The 23,561-nt window shown below is 39.0% G+C and overlaps 1 protein-coding gene across 1 annotated transcript in view; it reads right to left on the minus strand.

Annotated features, from left to right (window-relative positions):
- The window catches only part of LOC101849686 (RNA cytosine-C(5)-methyltransferase NSUN2), a 39,519-nt gene that overhangs the window by 13,787 nt on the left and 2,171 nt on the right, over positions 1-23,561 (minus strand). The window contains exons 2-12 of the mRNA XM_013081298.2: positions 15,024-15,107; positions 12,655-12,749; positions 11,146-11,250; positions 10,637-10,742; positions 9,501-9,572; positions 8,756-8,831; positions 8,063-8,214; positions 5,603-5,658; positions 4,401-4,475; positions 2,977-3,181; positions 41-168 (exon numbers count right to left, since the gene is read on the minus strand). Coding sequence (XP_012936752.1) covers positions 41-168; positions 2,977-3,181; positions 4,401-4,475; positions 5,603-5,658; positions 8,063-8,214; positions 8,756-8,831; positions 9,501-9,572; positions 10,637-10,742; positions 11,146-11,250; positions 12,655-12,749; positions 15,024-15,107 — 1,154 coding nt within the window. The remainder of the gene's footprint in view (positions 1-40; positions 169-2,976; positions 3,182-4,400; positions 4,476-5,602; positions 5,659-8,062; positions 8,215-8,755; positions 8,832-9,500; positions 9,573-10,636; positions 10,743-11,145; positions 11,251-12,654; positions 12,750-15,023; positions 15,108-23,561) is intronic.

Below are 23,561 nucleotides of genomic sequence, written 5' to 3' on the forward strand. Positions count from 1 at the left end.
ATCTCAAGAAAAAATTGATCACAAAAAGATATAAATTTACCATTTGTCCAGGTGGAACTTCTCTGCTTCTTCTGGTGTTGGGGGGAAAATCGTGAGCTTGACCTGAGTCTTCATCGCTGGAGGGAGCTCCTCAGCACTCTCTATCCATTCACCCGCTTTAGTCATCACCTGTTTCAGATGTTTTTAGTCCAATAGACGTTTAAGCAAAGTGGAATACAAATTGGCACCAAGTGCACATTATGTGAAAAAAAAAATGTTAAGAAAAAAAACCCTGAAAGGACAAAGACAAAGACAACAGACAACTCATTCAGGTGGTTTGAGGGTGCCACTAATAGGTCCTACTTTTCTATTCCGGTATTTTTTCTGGATGTCTTCCTTACTTTTTCCCACCACTATACAACACTTACTATGCTAACTTGCTTTTCAAGTTTCAAACTCACATTTTATGTGGATAAAACCATAGTAAACTTAACTCACTGACTGCCAGGCTCGTTGAGCCTCAACAGCGGTGGTCTGCCGGGGTTTTTAGAGTGTTTTTAAAAAACCGTAACTCAAAAACTATTGTACTTAGGGATTTGAAATTGTGTGTGCTGTGCATTTACATGCCTAGTGTACTTATGCCAAATATCTTTTCAATATATGCAATAGTTTTTTAAAACTATTTTTTGAAAAATGGTCAATTTTTTATTAAAAAATAAAAACGTGAAATCAACACATGTCGTTGTTCATTGTTATATTATTTGTTTAGGCTAGTTGTGCTGTGTTTTATGTTGTTTTTGACACAAATATAAGTCTTCATTAATTTTTACACCAGGGAAGGTCATCAGGTATGAAATCAGGAAAGTTAGGAAAGTTAGTAAGGTCTTCAGACCATTTACCCTCCGGTAAGGGTGCGCTAGCCATTGTAGGCCTAGATCTAGCATCTCCTCCCTGTGTAGTCTTTAATTATTTTGCTATGTCTAGACCCCTTTGCAGCCTTCTTATGTGTGCTTGGCTGATCAATATCTAAGTCTGATTCAATATCAGTGGACACGGAGTTATCCAGATCTAGTACCTAGCATCTGCGTTGGTTGCAAAAATCGAAAAAACCGGGTATAAAAAAACGTGAAAAAAAGAAAAGAAAAAGAAACAGAACCTCTTTACTTTTAGAAAGAAAGTTTATTTTCACTTCCGCTTCCCTTCTTCTCTTTCTTACTTGTTGATCCCACATTTATTTTTTATTTTCATGTGGAAAAAAAAAAGTCTTGTACATTACACACTACATGTATTTATATTGCTGTTTTTCTTTTCTTTTTTTCTCTTTGTTGTGTTTTAATTTGCTGGTGTGTTATTTCCTTTTCTTGTTATTGTTGTGATATGTTTTCTATTTTTGTGTGTGTGTTTATCATAATGTCAATATCATTTAATTTGATGTTGTTCCTACCTTTAAAAAAAAAATAAATAAATGTGTTATGTTAGAGCGGGTCTCCACCAAAACCGAATACATGTACTGACACTGGCAGGCCCCTTATTGTTTGTGATTCCATCATTTACATGTAATATCCCATACTTTTTCTTGAATAACACATGTTTAGGGTTAAAACGGCCACTCTTCGGAAAGGTGGACACACGCCCTCATTTGTTAATTTTTGTGGTTGTTTATGTTCTGTTCTAATTGTGATTTCATTCTGTTGTGAAACCTTTATTTCTCACATTTTTACACTCTGTGTGGCTACAAATGATCTTCTGTATGCTTGAAACAGAACACAAGATATTCTGGTGCATTAGATTAAATTACCTCTATCAACATATTGCTATATATTTGTCGTCACAGAGAGTTGAAAGTTTGAAAATTATTGGCAAATTTTAAGGCAATTTTTGCCATTTTTGAGGCAACTTTTGGACATTAAAATGGCAACAAACGCAATTTTTTTACGTAATCTCATCCCGGATACGCTCCGGTAACGGCAGTCAGTGAGTTAAACCCAGCCATCAAGTGATTCAATTCAAAGACATGATGGAAAGAAGTAAATCACAAGAAAACAAAATTCAAAGGAAAAGAGTAAAAGCACACTGATAGATCCTACTTTTTTTCTTTCCCTCTGCCGTTTCTGTCAGTATTTCTTATTTTTTTAACTTACACTAAATGACTGCTTTGGTGCTTGGAAGGCGCCACTGGAAGATAAAACTTTTCTTTTCCTGTTGTTTCTGAAAATTTCTATTTTTTCCCCTGCATAAACTAAATCTTATCGGATGGATGTGCTACTATTCATGAATGCTATTGCATCAACGCGTTTCTTTTCACTCAAACTAAAAGGTTATGGTGAGCTCCATCAGTCAAAATGTGGACAGTAACACGGTTTTAAAAACAATTTGTTTTGAGTTACTCCGACACAAATCCAGAAACCATGAACGTCTCTTTTTTTCCCCCCACAATAGATGTCTTTATAGTGTAGGTGTACTTCTCTTTCCCTGTACTTACAATGTTTTTATATGTATGCTTATGTTGGATTTCTGAACAGGACCACTCAAACACGCCCCAATTGGTTTCCATTTACAAGTACTTGTAGCACAATGGAGGTAAGGGGTAAACTCACACTCTACGTGGACAGTCCTTTGGTGAACTTAAGGCTCAGTGTCAGGCGAGTTACAAAGAAATTTTGCGAAAAAAGTGAATATACAGAACCCATAATAGAGCAAGAAACAAAACTGAAATAACAACAATGGCTAGAAGTACAAAAATCTCTCCCACCCTCCCCAACGAAAACCTTTGGTGAAACTGAAACCCAGTACCAAGCAAGATAAAATGACATGTTGCACAGAGTAAGATCTACAGCAACAACAAAAACTAGAACAACATCCCCTCATCCTCTGTGTGCTGCTTTCTTCAAACTCACCCACAACACGGACCCACTCTTTGGCGTACTTGAGAATCTATCGCTAAAAATAACATTAATAAGAAAAAATAATGATGTAAAGAAGAGAAATCTCCCTCACCCTCCAAGAGGACACTCCCTTGGTAAACTTGAGTCCCGGCAACATGTCCTGAATGTCCACCAGCTCCATGGCCCCCTGGGAACTCCTCAGCATCTCTGCAATGACCGCCTCGTCTTCCGCCGGGTTCAGTGAACAGGTTGAGTACACCAGACGGCCGCCCACTGCAAGAATCTGGCAACCCCTTCGCAAGATTTTTAACTGGAGACTGGCAATGAATAGAAGGCATAAACATATAACACTCAAACAAATCAAAGCAGTAAAAATGCAACTTTTAACAAAAACATGTTTTTATCAAGTGACCTTCAATATTAGAATGCAGTCTGAAAACTCCCAAACAAGTTGACAAATAACACCATACCAAAATTACAAAAACCAAAAATAATATTTGACGAAACGAAATATAAAATTTTTATATAAGAATGTCACCACTAAACTTTAAAAATTACCTATCAGTGTTTACATTTCATCAAATTGATAAGAAACAGCAGCCCAATAATTCAGAGAGACAACTACAGTAAAAGAACTGCTCAATAAGAATGCTTCCTATTCTAGCTTTGGTCTAACCTACTCTGTTTTGACAAGCAGGTATGAAGAAGAAAGATATATGTTAACAATAATGTTTTCAGAATTTAATCCATACATGTATTAAACAAAGCTTTACATCCCTGTAAAGAAATCAATATTTTAAAAAAATTTAATTGAGTTCTTTTATATAAGCCAAAAGATTAAATAAAGCTCAGGGTTTCTGCGTAAAAATGTGAGAAATTGTACAAGTTTAACATCCCTTGCAACATGGTAATGTGATTTAAAAAACAGGGCCACCAAATTTAATAACCAGATGGGAAGATTCGCTTAAGGTGCCTTTCCCAGGGACGCATCTGCCGACTGAGTTGAGCTTTAAACCCCTGAACAAGCAATTTCAAGATTATGAGTCCAGTAGCCTATTTATTAGACTATTGGCGCCACCCTGTACATCTCTGTAACGAGATCTAAAATTTTAAGTTCAGTGCCCTTGTGTAAACTATATCTTACATGAGATCTATACTTTTAATTCTAGCGCCATTTTGTAAACACAAGAAAAGAATTAATTAGGCTCTACTTCTCTGTAATGGGATGCTTATTTTTTATTCAACAACATCAACTTGTAAAAAAAATTAACAAATAAAGCAGTACATCTCTTTAAGGAAATCTATAGTGTTAGTATTACAATGTCAGTTTGAACATGAAATGATTAAACAAAGCTCTAATCTAATAATAGGGTGGAAATCAAGAGCCAGCCTAATGGTCAGACGGGGTCAGCGTCACAACCTGGGCTTGACCACATGGTTTCATCAGTTGAGCCTCGGTACAGAGGGTTGAGGCTCGAGTCCCACAAGGTGGACCACTAACCATGCACCACAGCTCTAGAGGCACAGCCACCTTACCCGTGCATGTTAGCACCTTGCAGAGGGTGCCACTTGCTCCAAACATCAAAGTTCTTCCTCATGGTGCCGTCGCCACTGGAATGAAAAAATAGCATCTTTTGAATCTTGAGTTCAATTTTAGTAAGAGTTTTACGGCACTTGCAATACATGTAGGTCAAAAACCGTACTCAAGATAATAGTTATTACCAGAGAGCAACAAACCAAAAAAAAGTAGGAGAGGTAAGGACGATTGATGTAGACAGGAAAGGGGGAGCAAACCATACCAGAGCACTCGCCAGCCACCCACTTAGGTTGAGTTAGACAAAAAAGAGCTTTAGCTTAGTTTTAGTTGAGGTTTGTTTTTGTTTTAGTAGAGGTTTTACGACGCTTGCAACGGCATAAGGTCATATGAGTGCCAAGGGGTGGTTGTCAACAGAAAGGTCCTTACAGGGAATCAGACTTACTCTCCTCACCTCTATAGCTTCAACAGTACAAAGTCAGCTTCCACTATCAAGGCACCCCGGAAATAGTGGGTCACAAGAGTGTGACAAACATACAAAAGAAGTAGAGGAAAAATGACATAGAAAGCAGCAGTTCCCTGTTGTAGACCAGGCACAGTTATGAGCGTGACATTGAAGAATCAGCCCATTTACAATTCTATTGTGCATGAACGAGAAATGTCCCCCCTTTGGGAATGGCCAAAAGACACTTCTTCATCTTCTTCTTCAGGCATCAGCTCTGGAGCAGGCACTGACGACCATGGTACCCCATTCCTTTCTGTTGTCAGTCTTTTTGTGTTGTTAGTTGCAAAATTGTTCAAGTCATCTGTGCATGTTGTTCTCAGTCTTTCTCTGCTCTTCTTTCCACACAGCAGCAGTCTCCCAAGTCCATTTGATCTCTTTATGTGGCTAAAAAAAATCTCAATTGTCTTTTTCTTACGGTTCTCATTTTATAGATCTTTTTAAATCAAACAAGCAACAGTTAAGAAAATATACTACAAACTATAATTTGGTACAGTCGCTCCCTTTCTTAAGGGGCTCTCGACAATCTGTTCACAAACATAGAAGGAGAAATCAAAGAAAGAATTGAGCGTTTCATACAAAACATGCTCACAACAGAAACAGAACAGCATACCACTTCAAAGCAGGCCACTTCTAAAAGAAACAGCAGAAAACAAAAAAGAGCAAGAAAAAACTCTGATCTACTCCATGTGTCTCACCCACCTGCAAGGAACGTCACACAAAACACGGTCAAAGAGCTGGAACTGGGGATTGTGCTCCTGAAAAACAAAGTTCATTGAAAGTGTTGACTTAAAAATTCACTGAAAGGCTTTGTGACAAAATGGGCTACCTTCAATGTTCAAACTTCAACTCCTACTAAATTAAACTTCAACTTTTTCTCCTTTAGGTCATAAAAAGGATCTTTCATCTTTATAAAATTAAAACACTTTATCACTGAACTTGCTGCCGCAAATGATTTTCACTGCTTCGATTCAGTTTTTTCTTCAACAGAATAAAGATCGAGAAAAAATTACAAGCTGTTTCCACTTCTTGGATGTACAAAATACATTATGGCAAAAGGCCCTCCACTTTGTCAACTGACAGAAGATAATCCACGGCTCAAAGTACAGTCGAACCTGCTATGACGGCTACCAGTATAATACTGCCACCTGTACAAATGGCCACTTTCCATTTCCCCCTTCCGTTTTTTCTGTATTATTAACTGTGTAAAATGGTCACCTGTCCAACGCAGCCACAGCCACTTTTTTTATCAACCCACTGTCAAATTTACCTGCTTCAGGCGGCCAAGCGTGGTCACTCATTGCCTAACGCTTTGCCATAAATTTTTAATCGGCCCTTCACGCCGTGGACGGGCCATCATAATTCATTCACATGTCGTTTTTGACAGTTAGTCCCTCCAGTGAATGTTTACCCAAGGTGACAAATGGTAGGCCTAACAAAAACTTTTAAACTGCTGGCGAGGGAAGCTTGAGCTGTCATGACCTATAAACCCCCGCCCTTAACTCATGCACAAATTGTGTGTGAGGTTACTGATCACTTGTTTACCTAATCTGTAACAAGGTAACAATGGACGTTGACGAGAACTTGCGACAGAAACATTGTTTGTTCTCTGAGTGGTGGCGACCTATGTGTTTGTTCTACCATGGCACTCTGTCTTCACCATCTTACATAATATTTTGTTTAGTTTACCCTTGCACAAAATCAGCAACAAAAAGAAAGCTTACCAAAAAACAAACCAACAAAACAACAAAACACCACCAAAAAACCTTCTTACACCCCCACCCCCCCCCCCCTTTCAAAAGAAAACAAAAACCCGTTTGAAGCAATCTTAAGTGTGAGATCGAGTCCTGGTTTGGACCTCAGAAGAGAATGATTTGCTTGCTTCATTTTGACCAGTCCTGCCTAAGACGGCCACCTATGTCATACAGCAACTTTTCTCCTTGACAACAATGGGTGGCCGTTTTACACAGGTTTGACTGTATATAAAACACAAGTTTCATGAAAACTGTTTTCCCTGGAGTTCTGAGACAACAAAATGACATAAGTATGCATATTTTACTAAAGATAGCACAAACATAACACACCATACCATAACAATGGCAGCCATCACAACATATTTGACATTTTCAAACACAATAACAAACTGACATTAACTCACTGGAGACAGGGCCTTTTTCGGGTCTACATACGCTGAAGACAGTAATTTTTGGGGGTATTTCAACATTTCAAGCAACACCCTTCCTAATGACATACAACTACCAGTTTTACACACATAACAGGTCTAAACATGCCCAATATGACACTAAAAAAAAAGAAAGGCAATATCTTTTTTTAGTTTTTTAGAAATTATTTTTTGAAAATGTGCTAAAATTTGTCGCTCATCAAATTTTTTGACATGTCTAGAGGTAACACCCCCCCCCCCCCCTAAATTAACCTTGTGTGTGTCCTTTATTGTGCTTTGTGTTTCAAAATGAATTTTTAAAAGTCCAAACTCATGAATAAGCAGGTAATCAATACGGTAATCCTTTTATATGTATTGGCTGTCTAATCCACTTCAGTGTGAAAAAAACAGGGCTCCAGACAAAGCGGAATTTTGCATTTGAAAGCCTCGTCTCGAACTAGAACATTCTCTTTCAGAATCAGAGCTTTGAAGCTCATTTACATTGAAATCAGGATCCCCATGGTCTGAAATATCATAATCAGAATTTTCTGAACTGTCAAAGTCATCAAACACTTGAAAAATGTTTGCTTTTTCGTGCTACCAAGTGAGTGGTTGGCAGGTGCTCTGGTGTGGTTTGCTCCTTCTTTCCTATCAAACAACGAAACGAAACAAAGGTCGGCTGCACGGTAAGAGACAGTTCATGCAGCGTTTGCGCGCATACTTTACCGAGGAGAAAACGCGAAACTTTTGCTCGCAGGGGGTACGTGAATAACCTCTCTGGAAAATATTGGTGCTTGCAAATGCTGCGTGAAACGTCTCCAGCGAGTTAAAAGATAGTCACTGATGATAAGATATGATTTAGAAAATCAAGCAAATGGAGAAAGAACATTATGCTTATGTTTAGCACGTGGAGACAACTCATTACTCTTACAAGTTATAATTACATTGAAAGAACACATTACGCTCATTATGGTAAACACACAGAAAGAAGACAAGCTCACATCTGCGTTGGTGCGTATCTTGGGGAAGACAGTTCCATCATGGTTGACCACCATACAGCAGGGGCTCTGCAGTCTCTTCACCTGATGCACCATGAGGTAACACCTCTTGTTGTCTGTGTCATTCGCAATCACGTAGCCTGACGGCAGCTCACCTAAGGACAAACAATTTGGAGTAAATATAAGCACATTGACACAATAACAGTAAGTAATGGTGGTGAGTTTTATTTTGTATTTGTAGAGAGAAGCAAGTCCACACAATGATGGTCATTAAGTTCGAGAAAATGTAAGACAGACACACAAAAAATAACAAAGAAGAAGGACCTATTAGTCAGACAGAAACAACAAAGGGCCACAAAGAAGTAGAGCCCACCAAGGATGCCGTCCAATCATCCACCAATACAACAACTACAATGGAAAATTTCTACAAGACCAAAAAAAATCCTAAACAATAAAACTGACCAGGGAATGCAAAATGTTTCTTCTTAGCTAACCAGTTTCCTAAAAAATATTATAGGAGAAAAAATAAATAAGTGAATAAAATACAGCAAAGTAAAAAAAAAAGCTCACTTGGTCAGCCGAAAGAAAATCCTGAGCAGGCAAATCCCCGAACACACAAACAATAAATACCCTGCATCGAGTTGCTACAGAGCTACAAAGTGACCTAAAAACATTAATTTCTGTGGAGGAGCTCACCTTGTGGGCAGTCACTGTGCATGTACTCAATTAGCTGTGCAGTTTTGGAGCCAGGGGACGCACACATGTCCAGGATCTGGAAGCATAAAAACACACAGAAAACTAAACTCAAGACATTTTATTCTTGAAGACAGCGCATGATTTGAAACAGATGTTGACGATCACAGTTCTGAAAATGAAACTTTTAGTGAGAAGGTAAAAAACCTAGGTATTTACTTTGACCAATCACTTATAAATGTAAACAAATGTATTGTGAATTAGTGAGAATATTATGTTAAATTTCTGACCTTCTGAATCAAAGTTCTCTCTAGATTCTCATCCGAGCATTTCTTTTTATCAAGAATTGATGACTGTAATTCCCTTCTTGTCATTTTAAGTTTGGAAATTATTAACAGACTGCAGTAGTTCTAAAATAGAGCTGCTCGATTAATCTTAAGAAAAACCCAAAAAGTACACACATCACACCTTTATTAATAAAGTTACATTGGAGTTACATTGGCTACCTGTTAAAGATAGAATCTATTAGAAAATTGCTTATTTATGTCACAAGTGCATAACAACTAAGCACCACAATATCATGAAGACCTTATAGTCATATCATGTGCCATCAAGACATTTGAGTGAGTGTGTCAACCAGTTAACCCTACAGACCCGAGCACACACCTAGCATACAGCAGAGTATATCCCTAGTAATCGATGCATAGGACCTTAGGGGTGCAGAACCAAAGTACCAATTAGTTCTTACCTTGTGGTGTGACTTTATGTCCATCACCAGAGGTGGAATCATGCTCACAGCCTCCTGTCTGCTGATGGCTCCCTGAAATAGTTACATATTCTATCATTCAACCATAGAAAATATGATCAATTTCTGTATAACAGCATGGGCCAGCAACACAATACAATAAGATAAAGAAAAATTAAATCGATTAAAACACACAGCATGCAAAATTTCAACATCTACATTCCCCTACTTGAATTAATTGTAGGCCTACATTACAGCTTGCACTCAAAAAATTAATTCCATCTTTTTGGACAATTAAAATCCCCAGTTCCCTCAAATAAAAATACATGTCAGAAGTAAAAGACCTTGACTTCTGATCTGTAACAAAGAACTAATTTTTACCATTATTCATCAAAATTCTTCCATCTTAACAATCATATCTTTGTGACTTGGTCATCGAAATACAGCAAAGGAAGAAAGGAATGATTATGAAGTAAGAAAAGATGGAAAGGGCACCTTCAGGTAAACCCCAGTCTAAATCATTTAAGAAACTCACAGAAGGAGGTGGAGCAAAAATAGGAAAAATGAGGAAACAAAGAAGAAAAAGCTTTGACTGCAGTAGACAAGAAGCATCAAAACAAGAAAAAAAAAATAACAAAAGAAGGAAATCAGTACAGTACAACAAACAAACAAAAAATTAAATAAAAAAAGGATACAAAGTTGTGAAGCTGCAGTGTCCCAACCTCAGAACTAACAGTAAATTCTGCTACAACAACCAGAAGTGTCAACTGGTTGAAAAAAAAACAATCCAAAAAACCACCTTAACTTTTCAAACCGACATAAGAACGCAAGCATGGGAATTCAAAATTTACAGATCGTATTGTATTACACATCTTGTATAAAAAATATATATTTAGTTAGTTTAAGTAGAGGTTTTACGGCGCTCGCAGCTGCATCAGGTCATATGAGTGCCAGAGAATTAGACGTGTTACAAGACAGTAATAAACATAAAAAAGAAGAAGGGGAGATAAGGACGATAGATGTTTGATAGATATAGTTAGTCTGAAGTCAGTCAATATGTGGACAATTTCAGAAATCTAGATTTCCCGACTTATCCAGAGAATCAGCACCTTTGATCAATATAAACGACAGATACTAACACATTCTGTCTCAGCAATGAGAAAATCGTGAAGACGCGACAAAGGCTCACTGCTCCTGACAATCTTACGGGTCAGATCCAGCTGCCACGCCAACTCCTTTGGGTACCTACAGAAAAACAGATATGAAATGATTACCCTTGTGGACATAGAAGACAACTAACTTTATAAAGTAAGACTCGTGAATAATAGCAAAAATTCAAAGCAAAGCGATCACAAATATGAAAAACCAAACAAACAACAAATCCAGACAAATTATGATGGCAGGGTTCTAAACAAAGCAAGACACTGAAATTGATTATAATACCACATTTAAGAACTTCTGAATTCAAACAAGGAGCAGCTCACAATTTGTGCCATAGTCATATCCACATTGAACAGGGACAAGGAAGAACAAGACAAACAACGATAACACCTCTTAATAAATATCTAACCAACAAAAGCGTTTTTTTAAAAGACAACACAGCAAACACATGACTGCAAAACAGCACATTAATACTGTTGTTTCTCACCAAGACAAGCACTTAGGGGGAGCTATTGTCTCTCCATCCACTTGAACATCCAGCATGTTGCTGAAATACTTGCCCTTTATCATGCTCAGTAACTCTTCTGATTGGCTGGTGAGAACACAGAACACATTTTGTTTACGTTAATAAAATAGACATAGAGTTGAACGTAAAAAAGAGGGAAAAAAACCCAACAGAAATTCATTTTACTATCTATGAAACGTAAAACAATGGGTGAAAGGGCATTTGATTACCAAGGTACCAAGATCTGGAATGCTTTACCAAGTACTTTAAGAGAGATCAAATCTTTTGATTTATTCAAATGTCAGCTGAAGTCGTTTCTGTTTTTAAATTAATAAGATGAACATTTGGAGTAATATATTTTTTTACAGGATAATGTGCATTTTGGGCCTGAAAAAGGAAAGACATAAACAGAAAAACTGGGACAAGAAAGAAGTAGGACCTATCAGTTGTGCCTGCCCTCCAAACACACACATATTTATAAATAACCCACATCCACACAAACAAATTCACTACCAATGAGAAGATCACTCTGACATCAAGTGCGTTATGATTTATTCAACAAACAAAAAAAATCACACACTTTAAGTACACAGGACAGTACTTGAAAGTACCAATTTCTGAACCCATTAACTCTTTATCTCTGAGGGGGGTAAACCCACAACGCCAAAGCCCTGTTTTGATACTAAATCTAAAAATGACAAAAACCTCACTAAATGGGTCATTAGATCAAAACAAGTGAACCTATTTTGATAGTTCTTCATCTAATGAAAGAACTCCCACTAAAAGAGACCTATATTCAGCAATTGCCGAAAAGTAATTTGACATAGAAGACGTAAATGAATACGCCTGAGCCGAGCGGCTTGGCGGCACAGCCGTGCCCACTGCGAGCCGCTGGGAGCAGCTTGCCGGAGATAAGGAGTTAAATTGACTGGTCAAATTACACTACGGACTAGAGTAAAACGATGTTAATAAATATGTTGCAAAAAACATCAGGGAAACCTCAGAGTTGTCATCATAACTCTTATACATAAATGAGAGAGTGCGGAGTTACAATAGTGTATTTTTTTCACATGGTCTTCAGTAGACCATTGTTTCCTGCATCTTTGGGGTAACAATTAGGCTCTTCGCCTTTACATGCATAAGACTTAAGTTCAATTCTAAAGTGGTGAAGTTTTTTTAAATAAAAGTATCTCTATTTGTCTACTGGAATGATGTATTCTGCTCATCCTGGGTAGGCCACGACATGCAGAGCCAGAGCAGCCCCATTTTTAAATGACATAATTGTGTAGATAAAGGCATAAAACATATAGAACAATTACAACGATTTGGACCATTGTTTCACATCATCCACCAGAACAACAAACAAGCTGAAACAGTTAAAGAAGTAAATAACTTGATACCACATTCAAAATTAAAACATCATCCACAATTAAACATCAAACAGTTACCAGAATTGAATAGACCTAAAGCTCCCTTCACAATAGTGAATACCTTTTGTATCCAGTAATTCTGAAAGTTACAGGAAGGGTTTTCTTCAGGGTGGCGTAAAATTCTTCCCACTCATCCTCTGGAACAATTCCCTGACCCTGACAACAATAAAAAAAAAAAGAAAATAGCAAGAGCAACTAAATTAAATGAATAACTATCATCTCACACACAACGAAAAGGAGGACCAAAAAAAAAAGTGGAATTGAATTTTATTAATATCTTACACACAACAGAAATAGAAAATGACAGGACAAAAAAAAAGATTATTTCTCGATCAAATTAAAATAGAGAGGGAGAGGGACAAAAAAGAGCAATATTACAGAAAAATATGGAGAGAGAGAGGGGGGGGGGAAATTAAAAGAACAGCTCAGATGTGATGATAAAGGAGATTGACAAATATATACTGTATAATATGCAATTATATTTTAGAACTTGCAATTGAATTAAATTAAATAAACATCTCATGTGCCATAAATAGGGGGATAACAAAACCATAAAAAATGCACATAGAATGAAGAGAAGATGTAACAATACAAATTGTTTGTTGAATTTTTTAAGTATGAAATAGATTTTTATAGGTGGTGTCTGGAGTGTGAACCTTCACAGATTTTTTGCAGCCTTAAATACTACCTCAAGAAAACCATTCATTAAAAATGTTCTAATTCATATAGGAAAAATATAACAATTTAAAAAATAATGTAGTTTCTTAACATGCATGCAAAATTATAATCTATTCCCATAGAAAATAAAGACATTGACTTTATGAGACACAAGAACAAAATCCTTATTATTTTTTTTCTAAAAATGTTACTGTGTATTTGAAGAATCCACACCATACTTGTTAAATAAATGTGTGTGAAATGCGTAAAATTTGGTCCACAAATAAGTGAGATCTTGTCCTCAGCTTCCACCCCCCCCCCTCCTCCCCTCAGAGCACCAAGGGTAGGCTCCTCAGCCTATTACATCATTGGAAAGGTCAACAGTTTGTGCTGGTGTGAAAAAAATAAATAAATGATACAGACAGAACTTTCAAAATCAAATCAACAGGAAAGTCAGAACAACCAGACACTTTTAAAAAGACGGAGAAGGTGGAAAGACAGACTGAAAATCTGTTAACAAGTCTTGTGACATAAAATACAACTCCAAGTATAAACTGATGAGAAATTATATAGGCTTGGTTTATCTTCCTATTGTTATCAACAAAGGAGATATGAAACCACCAGTACGTGCCACTAAACAATAACTTTGACACAGAAGAAAATTCTCTCACGTGCTCATGCAGTTATCAGGAAACACTCATGTGCACAGGACACTATAATTTAGTATAATGTGATGCTACGCTTTTTTGTGCAGCAGCCTACATTTTCCTCTCTGCACCAGAACAAACAACTCAAACAAAACATATATGTCAGTTGATGTACATCAAGATGGATAAAGCAAGATAAATGACCTGAATTTCTGGCAAAAACTCTTAATAAGTACAGGAATGTTCTAAGAACACTGTTAGAAGCATCCTCCAATCCATGACACTTTATCATGAAGTGTTGTGTAACAAAACAGAAACAAAATTTAAATTACAGTGATGTTCAATGTAGGTCAAATTATCATATATCCACAAAGCCCCATTCTGCTCTGATCAGTAGAAAAAATAATTTATTGGAAAAGATTAAAAGTAAAGTAAAAGTACAATTACAGATAATTGTGGTATCAAACTAAGGTCCAAAACCTGGAAACCTTCAGACTGCACAGACACAAGAGGGGCTCTCGTAGTCTAAAGGGTACAGTGTTCGCCTCTCATTCAATAGGTCCCGCGTTCGAATCCGGACAGAGATGGAAAATTTTCTCCTTTCACCACAGTCTTTCATCCACATCCCTGATCTTATGGTAGGTAAGATATGAAATCTTGCCTTCTTGGATAAAGGCGCAAAATCTTAGCAGTTCCGTGTGCATACTAAAGATCCCTCACTGGCCCTAAAAACAACAAGAGTAGGCTTCGGCCACCATCCAGGCAAAATGCCAAATTTCCTATCAACTGAAAAATGCTTAATGTATACGCACGTTCACGCACAGTTTCGAGCATCATAAAACACTTCCCCCCACCAACAAAAAAGACAGACACTAACTCCTCCAATCGGAACCTCCCCTCCCCCTCCCCCCCCCCCAAAAAAAACCCCCCAAAAAAACAAAACACAGGACCCAAAAATAAAAAGGTCTCATCTTCAAAGTAAAACAATCCTGTTTCAAGTTATTTCCTCTCCATGGCCAATGAAACAAAAAATGCATCATTATCTAGTATAATAAGCAAGATAAACCAAAAGTAAAAAGTCAAACATGTCAACTAACTAACTTTTCCACTAACATGATAAACTCACCTTATAATATTTGGCAAACAACTCATTGTCTCGCATTGCCAAGTCATATCCTTCCCCAACCTTTCCACCACCTCTGTTGAAATTCTAAAAAAGAATCAAAACAATCAATGTAGTACTGAAATGCACATTGTAAGAAGAGTACAAATCAATAGGAATTGAAAGTCAGAAAGAATTGTATACAAAACAGCATTATAATAATACAGTACATACATTTTTATAAAAACTTCTTTGTAAAAAGAAAAGGAGTATTCTTTTCAGTGACCTACCACTTGACAGTTGAAATGTGATGATATGTTCTACTGTAAAAAATCTCACATGTTTGACCATGATCTACCTGTACTGTGTCAATTTGACAAAAGGCAGTAAGTAAGGACCAAAACCCAAGCCTCAAACCTAACCCTAACATTAACTCAAACCCCTATTCATATCCTTCCTCCCAGCTAATGGTTGTAAAGCACATAATAAAGAACATGCAGTAGAGCAAAGATATGCCCTATAGATGCAATTAATTTGCATTATCATTATCAGCATCAGTAAGAATAGACTAGTAAACCAATTAGGCTTCTTTTAATAGGAATGACTTGTTTTACATTTAGTATAACAATAGTTTGTGAATTTTGAGTATGACACTCATTAGAGGACCTTTCTCAGCTAAGCATCTAACGGTAAATTGCAGATGGATAATTAGGGAAAATAATCGTAGCAGTGTGGTTGATAGTCCACAAAGACGGCAGTGTTGTGCTTTTCAGAGGCTCATGAAAAATAAAAATAAATTTGGTTGAAATTTTGAATGACTAAAAGGAGGTTTGATAATATTTTGAGCTCGATGCGGTTTCAAAAAGATGGAATGTACAGTCAAACCTGTGTAAGACGGCCACCCATCGTCAAGGAGAAAAGTGGCCATATAAGACAGGTGGCCGTCTAAGGCAGGACTGATCAAGATGAAGAAAACAAACCATTCCTTTCTGAGATCCCAACCGAAGGCCGAAGGTAGCCGTAGCCTAATTGTTGGTATTGTTGTTGTTCTTTTTGCTGTTTTTTTTTCTTTTGTTGCTGCTTTTGTGCTTGGGTGACATTAAAACGAAATGTGTCAGACAAGGAGGACCGAGTGCTATGGAAAAACAAACACATGGGTCGCCACCACTCGGAGAAAGAGCGACGCTTCTGTCACAAGTTCATGTTGACGTCCATTGTTACTTTGTTACAGACTGGGTAAACAGTGACCACTCATCTCACTTATGATTTGTGTGTGAGTTCTCGGCGGGGCTTATGGGTTTTGAGGGATCACACGCTCACCTCACCAGCAGCTGAAAATTTGTTACCTATTGGTCAACAGTGGGAGGGATGTACGCAACATGATCGGTTGGAGGGACTAATTAACAACGACAGGGGAATGGATTATGACGGCTCGCCCACAATGCATAATTTATGACAAAACGTAATGGAGTCACTAAGGTGGCCGTCTAAGACAGGTGTTACTGCCTGGTGTGACAGGGGTTGTGAGTTAAAATATGGTGGCCGGGGCCGCGTTGGAGAGGTGCCCGTTTTACACAGTTAAAATAGAAAAAAATGCAAGGGGGGAAATGGAAAGTGGCCGTCTGTACAGGCGGCCGTAAAGGGCAGGTTCGACTGTACTAGGAAGTAGAAATCCCCCCATGAAACTTGCAACAGTTGGAAAAATGACAGCTTTCAAAATGCATGAACAGTAACATTGTATTCAATTTGCTATGTGTGATTTCAAACATTGCCTGTCTTCTCTTCGCTTTGGAATTTGGAATTTTCACCCCCTCAGACCCCTCTTCCCGCCTTGGCCTTATTCCTTTCTCCCGTGTTTCTTCGAACGACTTTTATTTTCAAATTGTCGAGCATTGCCGGGTGCGCACACGGGAAGAGGATTGAAGTCCTGCTCTGGGCCTCCTGTACAATTGCTGATTTGTCTAGCCTGAACGCAAAGCAGTCAATCATTACCAGATAGTTGAACAGGCTATACTTAGAGCCTCAAACGACTAAATCGTCAATGCCAATTGCAGTCCCGTTTGGGGAAACTAGTTTTGACCCTACCAACGATTACTTCTGGTTCTAAACGATTACTTTTTTATGCACGTGCCTATATTATATGGAGAGATAGCCTATAAGTTGGCAACCCTAACGGCAAAACATGGTCAAATTCAGAGGGGCATGACCCCCCCTTGCCATGTTGAAAACAAGAGAAATTTAACTGCTCATTTTGTAGGCTAGATCTACTGACAAAACATAAAACATCGATACCGGCTATTTAAATCCAGTATTCTGTGCTAGGCCTAGTGTGATTTAGTGCAAATGGGACCGCAATTGTACAGGAGTGCCGTGTTCTGCGGTGAGCGAGCGAGGCCTTGTCAACCGTGGCTGTTTTCTGTGCCCGCCTTCGCCCTCCGTAAACTCTATTGCATTTGGACCACCACTGCATTATTTTTCACGTGAGTATTCCTGTGCTGTTTCCTCATTCACTTTGAGCGACCGTAGCCATCATAGCGTTTCAGTCATGCCTCTGTGCCAATGATGAAGATTCAGTCAGGGCACCATGAACGTAGCCTGCAAACTACATTCACGGCGCTGTGAAGGAAGGACTTCCGTAACAAGCAACCACCCTAACAAACATAATAAAAAGGGTCTTTCTAACCCTCTACCCCTAACTCAAAACCTAACCTCTAACCCTCACTCTACCGCCCTAACCCTTGCTAGCCTCAACCCGCCCTAACCCTCTTCTATTCTATACCTGCCTCTACTCTTTCATCTATATCTAGAATCTATTTCATAGTAGTGGCCGCTTGTTAATGTTACGGAATTCCTCCCGCCATGAACATAACATAGTCACTGTAGCCAGATCTAGATCTAGATATTCTAGCTCTACACTACTTAACTCTTAAGTAGATGTACTGGTGATTTTGTAGTTTCGTTTGTTAAAGTCAAGAGTAGGGGGGTTTCAGGGGGACCTAATAAAAATACGAAGTGACTATTTCTCCGAACGTTCAGGAAAATAAACTTTACATGAACTCTATTTCTCCAAACAGTTTCCGTTCTCGATATTTTTTGGTTATTTGCAAGATTTAGGCGTCATCTTTCATTTTGCCATTCTGCGAGGAAGGGAAGAAGCATTTTTTTCATCGAATTCAATTTCTAGAGCTAGAGAGATTTTTAAATGTCTGAATATTCAGATACAGTCGAACCTGTCTTATACGGCCACCCATTGTCAAGGAGAAAAGTGGCCGTATAAGACAGGTGGCCGTCTTAGGCAGGACTGATCAAGATGAAGAAAACAAACCATTCCTTTCTGAGAAAACAAACCCTTCCTTTCTGAGGTCCCAACCAAAGATAGTTGTATTGTTGTTTGTTGTTATTTTTGTTGCTGTTGTTTTCGCTGGGTTTTTTTCTTCTGTTGCTGCTTTTGTGCACGGGTGACAATAAAACGAAATGTGTCAGACAAGGGGGACCAAGTGCCAAGGTAAAACAAACACACGTGTCGCCACGACACGGAGAAGAGCGACACTTCTGTCACAAGCTCATTCAGACGTCCATTGTTACTTTGTTACAGACTGGATAAACATGCAGTGACCACTCACTCATCTCACTTACGATTTGTGTACGGGTTCTGGGCGGGGCTAATGGGTTATGAGGGATCACACGCTTCCCTCCCCAGCAGCTGAAAATTAATTTTGGTGACCTATTGTTCAACAGTGGGAGGGGCCTACGCAACACGATCAGTTGGAGGGACTACCTAACAACGACAGGTTTTTTAGATTATGACTGCTCGCCCACAACGCCACGGGCCAATGCTTGATTTATGACAAAGTGTAATGGAGTCACAAAGGTGGCCGTCTAAGACAGGTGTTATTGCTTTGTGGAATAGGGGTTGTGTGTTGAAATATGGTGGTCACGGCCGCGTTGGACAGGTGCCCGTTTTACACAGTTAAATTATATAGAAAAAACGCAAGGGGGGGAATGGAAAGTGTCCGTTTGTACAGGTGGCCGTCTTATAGAGGTGGCCGTCAGGGCAGGTTCGACTGTACTTCAGTTGTGGTTGGGGTAACATTTCCGGACTAGATCTAGATCAAGACTCTATACTTCATTTGAAAATACTTTCATAAGGTACTGCGAGAAAACAAGACTGATCGACCTTGGCAGTAACTTATTTTGATTTAGTCACCCAGCAAAAACTAAAATCCTTTATGTAAACCCCCCCCCCCCCCTTCACACCTTACGTACACAGACACGCACACACAGATCCGCACACTCACACACGCCACTCCATTCGCAATTATTATCAACATATCTCGAGAACGGAAACTGTTGGGAGAAATAAGTTCAAGTTATTTTCCCGAACGTTTTGAGAAATAGAGCTGGCCATAAAAATATCGAAGTGTATACAGACCCTGTAACAAAGTCACGAAGTATACAGACCCGGTAGGGGAACTCTTTTGTGATGTCGGAAAGTTTCAGCGTCCAGGCCCGGTAGTGTGTGTGTGCGTATGTATGTGTGTGTGTGAGAGAGAGAGAACATGCCCCAGTTGACAGGAGGGAACGAGAGAAAGATAGAGTAGGAAATAGGAGGGGAGAAAGAAAGACAGGGACAAACAAAGAAAAAGAGAATGCGAGAGCGAGAGAGAGAGAGAGAGAGAGAGAGAGAGAGAGAGAGAGAGAGAGAAAGAGAGAGAAAGAGGGGGGGGTGACTGCTCGATTGAAATTATGACATTGTTCTTTTCTTCAAATTGTGTTTCCTCTAACTCCAAAAACGGAGGAAAAACGACCGTTCGTCAAAAAGACGTCCGCAATCTTCATTTAGATCTAGAGATCTAAATTCAAGATCTAATCTAGATCTAGCTTTAGGCTAACCTCGAAACTAAATCTTGTCAATGATTTTAAATGTCTGTCTGTCTAGATCTAGACCTAGGCCATCGATGGAGAAGAACCAGCGATTTTGTAGTTTCGTTCGTTCAAGTCAAGAGTAGGGGGTTTTCGGGGCTTGTTCCCTGACCTAATAAAAAATAGGTAGCGTCAACTGCCACTGAGTGATGAGGAGGCAATTAACAAAAATTGACTTTTTGTCAATTACCACCAAGTGAAGCGGTGTCAAGTCTGAAAACAACACTATCTTTAGCATTATACATGATACTGTGTTTCTAATGGGTCAATTTGTTCTCAACTAATTCCATTGGAATGTTTTGCATGTTTTCAATGAGACGTAGGTCTAGATAATCTAGATCTAGGCTAGCCTTAGCCTACACTTTGGTGTAGAACCAACACAGGCAATTCTAGAAGTAGAAGGTCACAAACGCACACAAACTCAAGCAGAAATTCACGTTCTATCGGGGAATATAAATCGGGGGACGGGGATCAGGAAAAGACACACACACACAAACGCACAACACCGAGCACTTGAGCACAATAAGCTAGATCTTAGGCCTGGGCAGAAACCGAATAAATATTCGAATAACCGAATATGTACCTAGTTTCTGATTCGTTTTTTTCTCTATTGATTCGCTTTCAGAAGCGGAAGAGTGACATGCCCTTGGCATTGCACAGAGGGTGTGGGACGGAGAAAAAAGGAGGGGGTGGGTGGGGAGGAGGTGGGGGGGAGGAGGGGACTTCCGTGACAGCGAGAGTTCAAAGGACCGAAAAACTTGTCGTTTGAGCCGCGATCTCTGACTACGTCACACGAAGCAAAGTTGCGGGGTGACTATTATAATTGATATTAACCCCTGTAACTCAGTGCATTATGACTTCAATTTTTCTTGTCTAAAAAAGGGTCCTTTATTACAAACATTAAGCCCCCCCCCCCCCCCAAACACGCGCCCCCCCCCCCCCTTCCAAACACACACGCACACACACAAATACACACACACACCTTTTCCACACCCAAAACACTCCATCAAAGCCATTTTAACATTCCATTGTTGTTGTTTTTCTATCACTGTTCAATGTTATTGTTAACCTAAGAGAACTGCGTTCGTCTATAAGCTTGCTTTCTTTCGTAAGGTCTTTAAGAACGTAATGAACAGTAGACCTCTTATTGATCTGATATGATTTTTTTACCATACCAAACTCCCTCTGATCAAATGAGTTAAAACTGAATCTCTTCGGTGTTATGAAGACTTCGATTAAAATTTTGAAAAAAAAAAACAGAACGGGGAGGGGGAGGGAAGGGAGTACGATGACGTAGGCTAACGTCACATCCGCTCGCATCGGCGTGACCGGCAGAATTGGACGCATCACCAGACTTAGTTATCATCTCTGATTGCTTAATAATAGACTTCATTCTACATTGCATTTTAATGCTTCCACTTTGGTCTGGTGACGCATCCACTTTGCTGGTGAATGCGTCCACTAGGTCTGATTTATAATCCTCCTGACTGTGTCTTTACATCAATTTTCGTGAGGTCTTCCATCATGTCCAAGTAGGCCTACTATCTAGATCTAGGAAATCCGAAAACACGTCGTTCCATGTGGGTATCCCAGGGAGTGATGACATTAGAGTGCTAAAATTAGCAGCCAATGCGTCTTTTCTACGTTTAACGGCATGTATCTAGGTCTACCCTGAGCCAAGAGGGCCCTGAAACTTTCCGAAATCACAAAAGAGTTCCCCTACCGGGTCTGTATACTTTGTGACTTTGATCCCGGTTACCGGGTCTGAATACACTCCCTAAAAATATGCTGAATTTTACCATAATTTGATATTTTGCAGTTGGAAGTGGCTATCCTCACCCGGGGTGAGAATAAAAATACGATCGACCTCTCACCCTGGGTGAGACTTGCCACTGTTGGCTATTCTCACCCGGTGTGAAACAAGACCTGTTTTTCCTAATTTCGGAGTACTTTCTATCGGTGTGGATGATCAAATGGAGAAAAAATTATGTTATAGCACAAAAGTAAGCTAATTTGATCATCTACAAAGATGCCATGGCTATTTCACTTTTCGAATCGATCCGAACAACGCGGGTCGCCATTTTGTTTTGCCCGGAAGTTCTCGCAAGATCTACTCCTCCCCTCTTCTCTCGGTCTCTTTCTGAATACTGTGTATCGGTGTGGACGATCAAATTGACCAAAACAAAGTTAAAAAATTATGTTAAAACACAAAAGTAAATTAATTTGGTCGTCTACAAAGATGCTACGGCTATTTAACTTTTCGAATGGCCGTCTTGCACTCGAGTCCGAATAACATTTTTTCAAAGTGCCCCCCCCCCCCTCCCAGACACGCACACAGCCACACGTGTGCAGGCCGCCCATCCGACCCCAACACACGCTAACGAGCCATCTTTACTTGCTTCTGAAGACCTCTTGACAAATTAACATTTATTATTTATTAGAAGCGCTATAAGATCCATCTAGATCACTAAGATCAGGCGACCAGTATCTTTTACGAGTTCCTAGAAAAGGCGGTAAAAAATTAGCCGAAAGATCGTTCGCCCACCTTGCTCCGTCAGTTTGGAACTCTCTTCCCCAACACTTGAGACATACAACATCTGAGTCTAAATTTTTAAAATCTTTAAAGACATATTTAATTACCTCCTTTTTAAGTCAGTAGATTCATGTTCAATACAATGTAAATGTAAATGTCTATGTATCCATTTATGTATTTTGTGAATTGCAGTGTATACGCAGTCTAGCCGTACTTATTCTTAATATGATGGCTAGACTGACCATTTACAAAAAATAGGCCTACTGAATTGTAAATATATACATTTTTAGTGTGCAGTACCTAAAGCTTGTATTTGAGACGAAACCAGGTGCCTTAAAATGACAGTGTATGTATTTTAAACCTCCTGTTTTCTTTAGAATGTTAATAGGGCCTAAGATAATTGTACGGCTAGACTGGCAGTCTAGCCGTACTTAAGTACGGCTAGACTTCTTGTCTAGCCGTACTTAAGTACGGGTAGACAGCCAGGCTAGCCATACTTAAGGACGGCTAGACTGTCAGGCTAGCCATACTTAATATTGATGGCTGAATTGTAAATGAAATTTTTAGTTTGCAATGCCAAAAGTATTTGTATTTCAGACAAAACCAAAAGGTGCCTTACTGACTTGCATGTATTTGAACCTGAATAATTACTAGATCTAGATCTAATGAGACCTGTGTACTTAACAGGCTTGAGTCGATTGGGCCAAACCTAGATCTAAGTACGGCTAGACTGGCAGCCGCGTACTTAAGTACGGCTAGCCGCGTACTTAAGTACTGCTAGCCACTTCGATTTACTTAAAATTGTGTTTTACCATCATTTTTTTGCTTTGTTTTGGTCAATTTGATCGTCCACACCGATAGACAGTATTCAGAAAGAGACAGAGAGAGAGAAGAGGGGAGAAGTAGATCTTTCGAGAACTTCCGGGCAAAACAAAATGGCGCTTCCCGTAGTTCGGCTCGATTCGAAAAGTGAAATAGCCATCTAGCATCTTTGTAGTCGATAAAATTAGCTTACTTTTGTGCTATAACGTAATCTTTTCTTTGCCTTTATCCATTGGGAGTATATACAGACCCGGTAACCGGGAACAAAGTCACGAAGTATACAG

The sequence above is a fragment of the Aplysia californica genome, unplaced genomic scaffold, assembly GCF_000002075.1.
Source record: "Aplysia californica isolate F4 #8 unplaced genomic scaffold, AplCal3.0 scaffold00125, whole genome shotgun sequence".
NCBI classification, from domain to species: Eukaryota; Metazoa; Mollusca; class Gastropoda; order Aplysiida; family Aplysiidae; genus Aplysia; species Aplysia californica.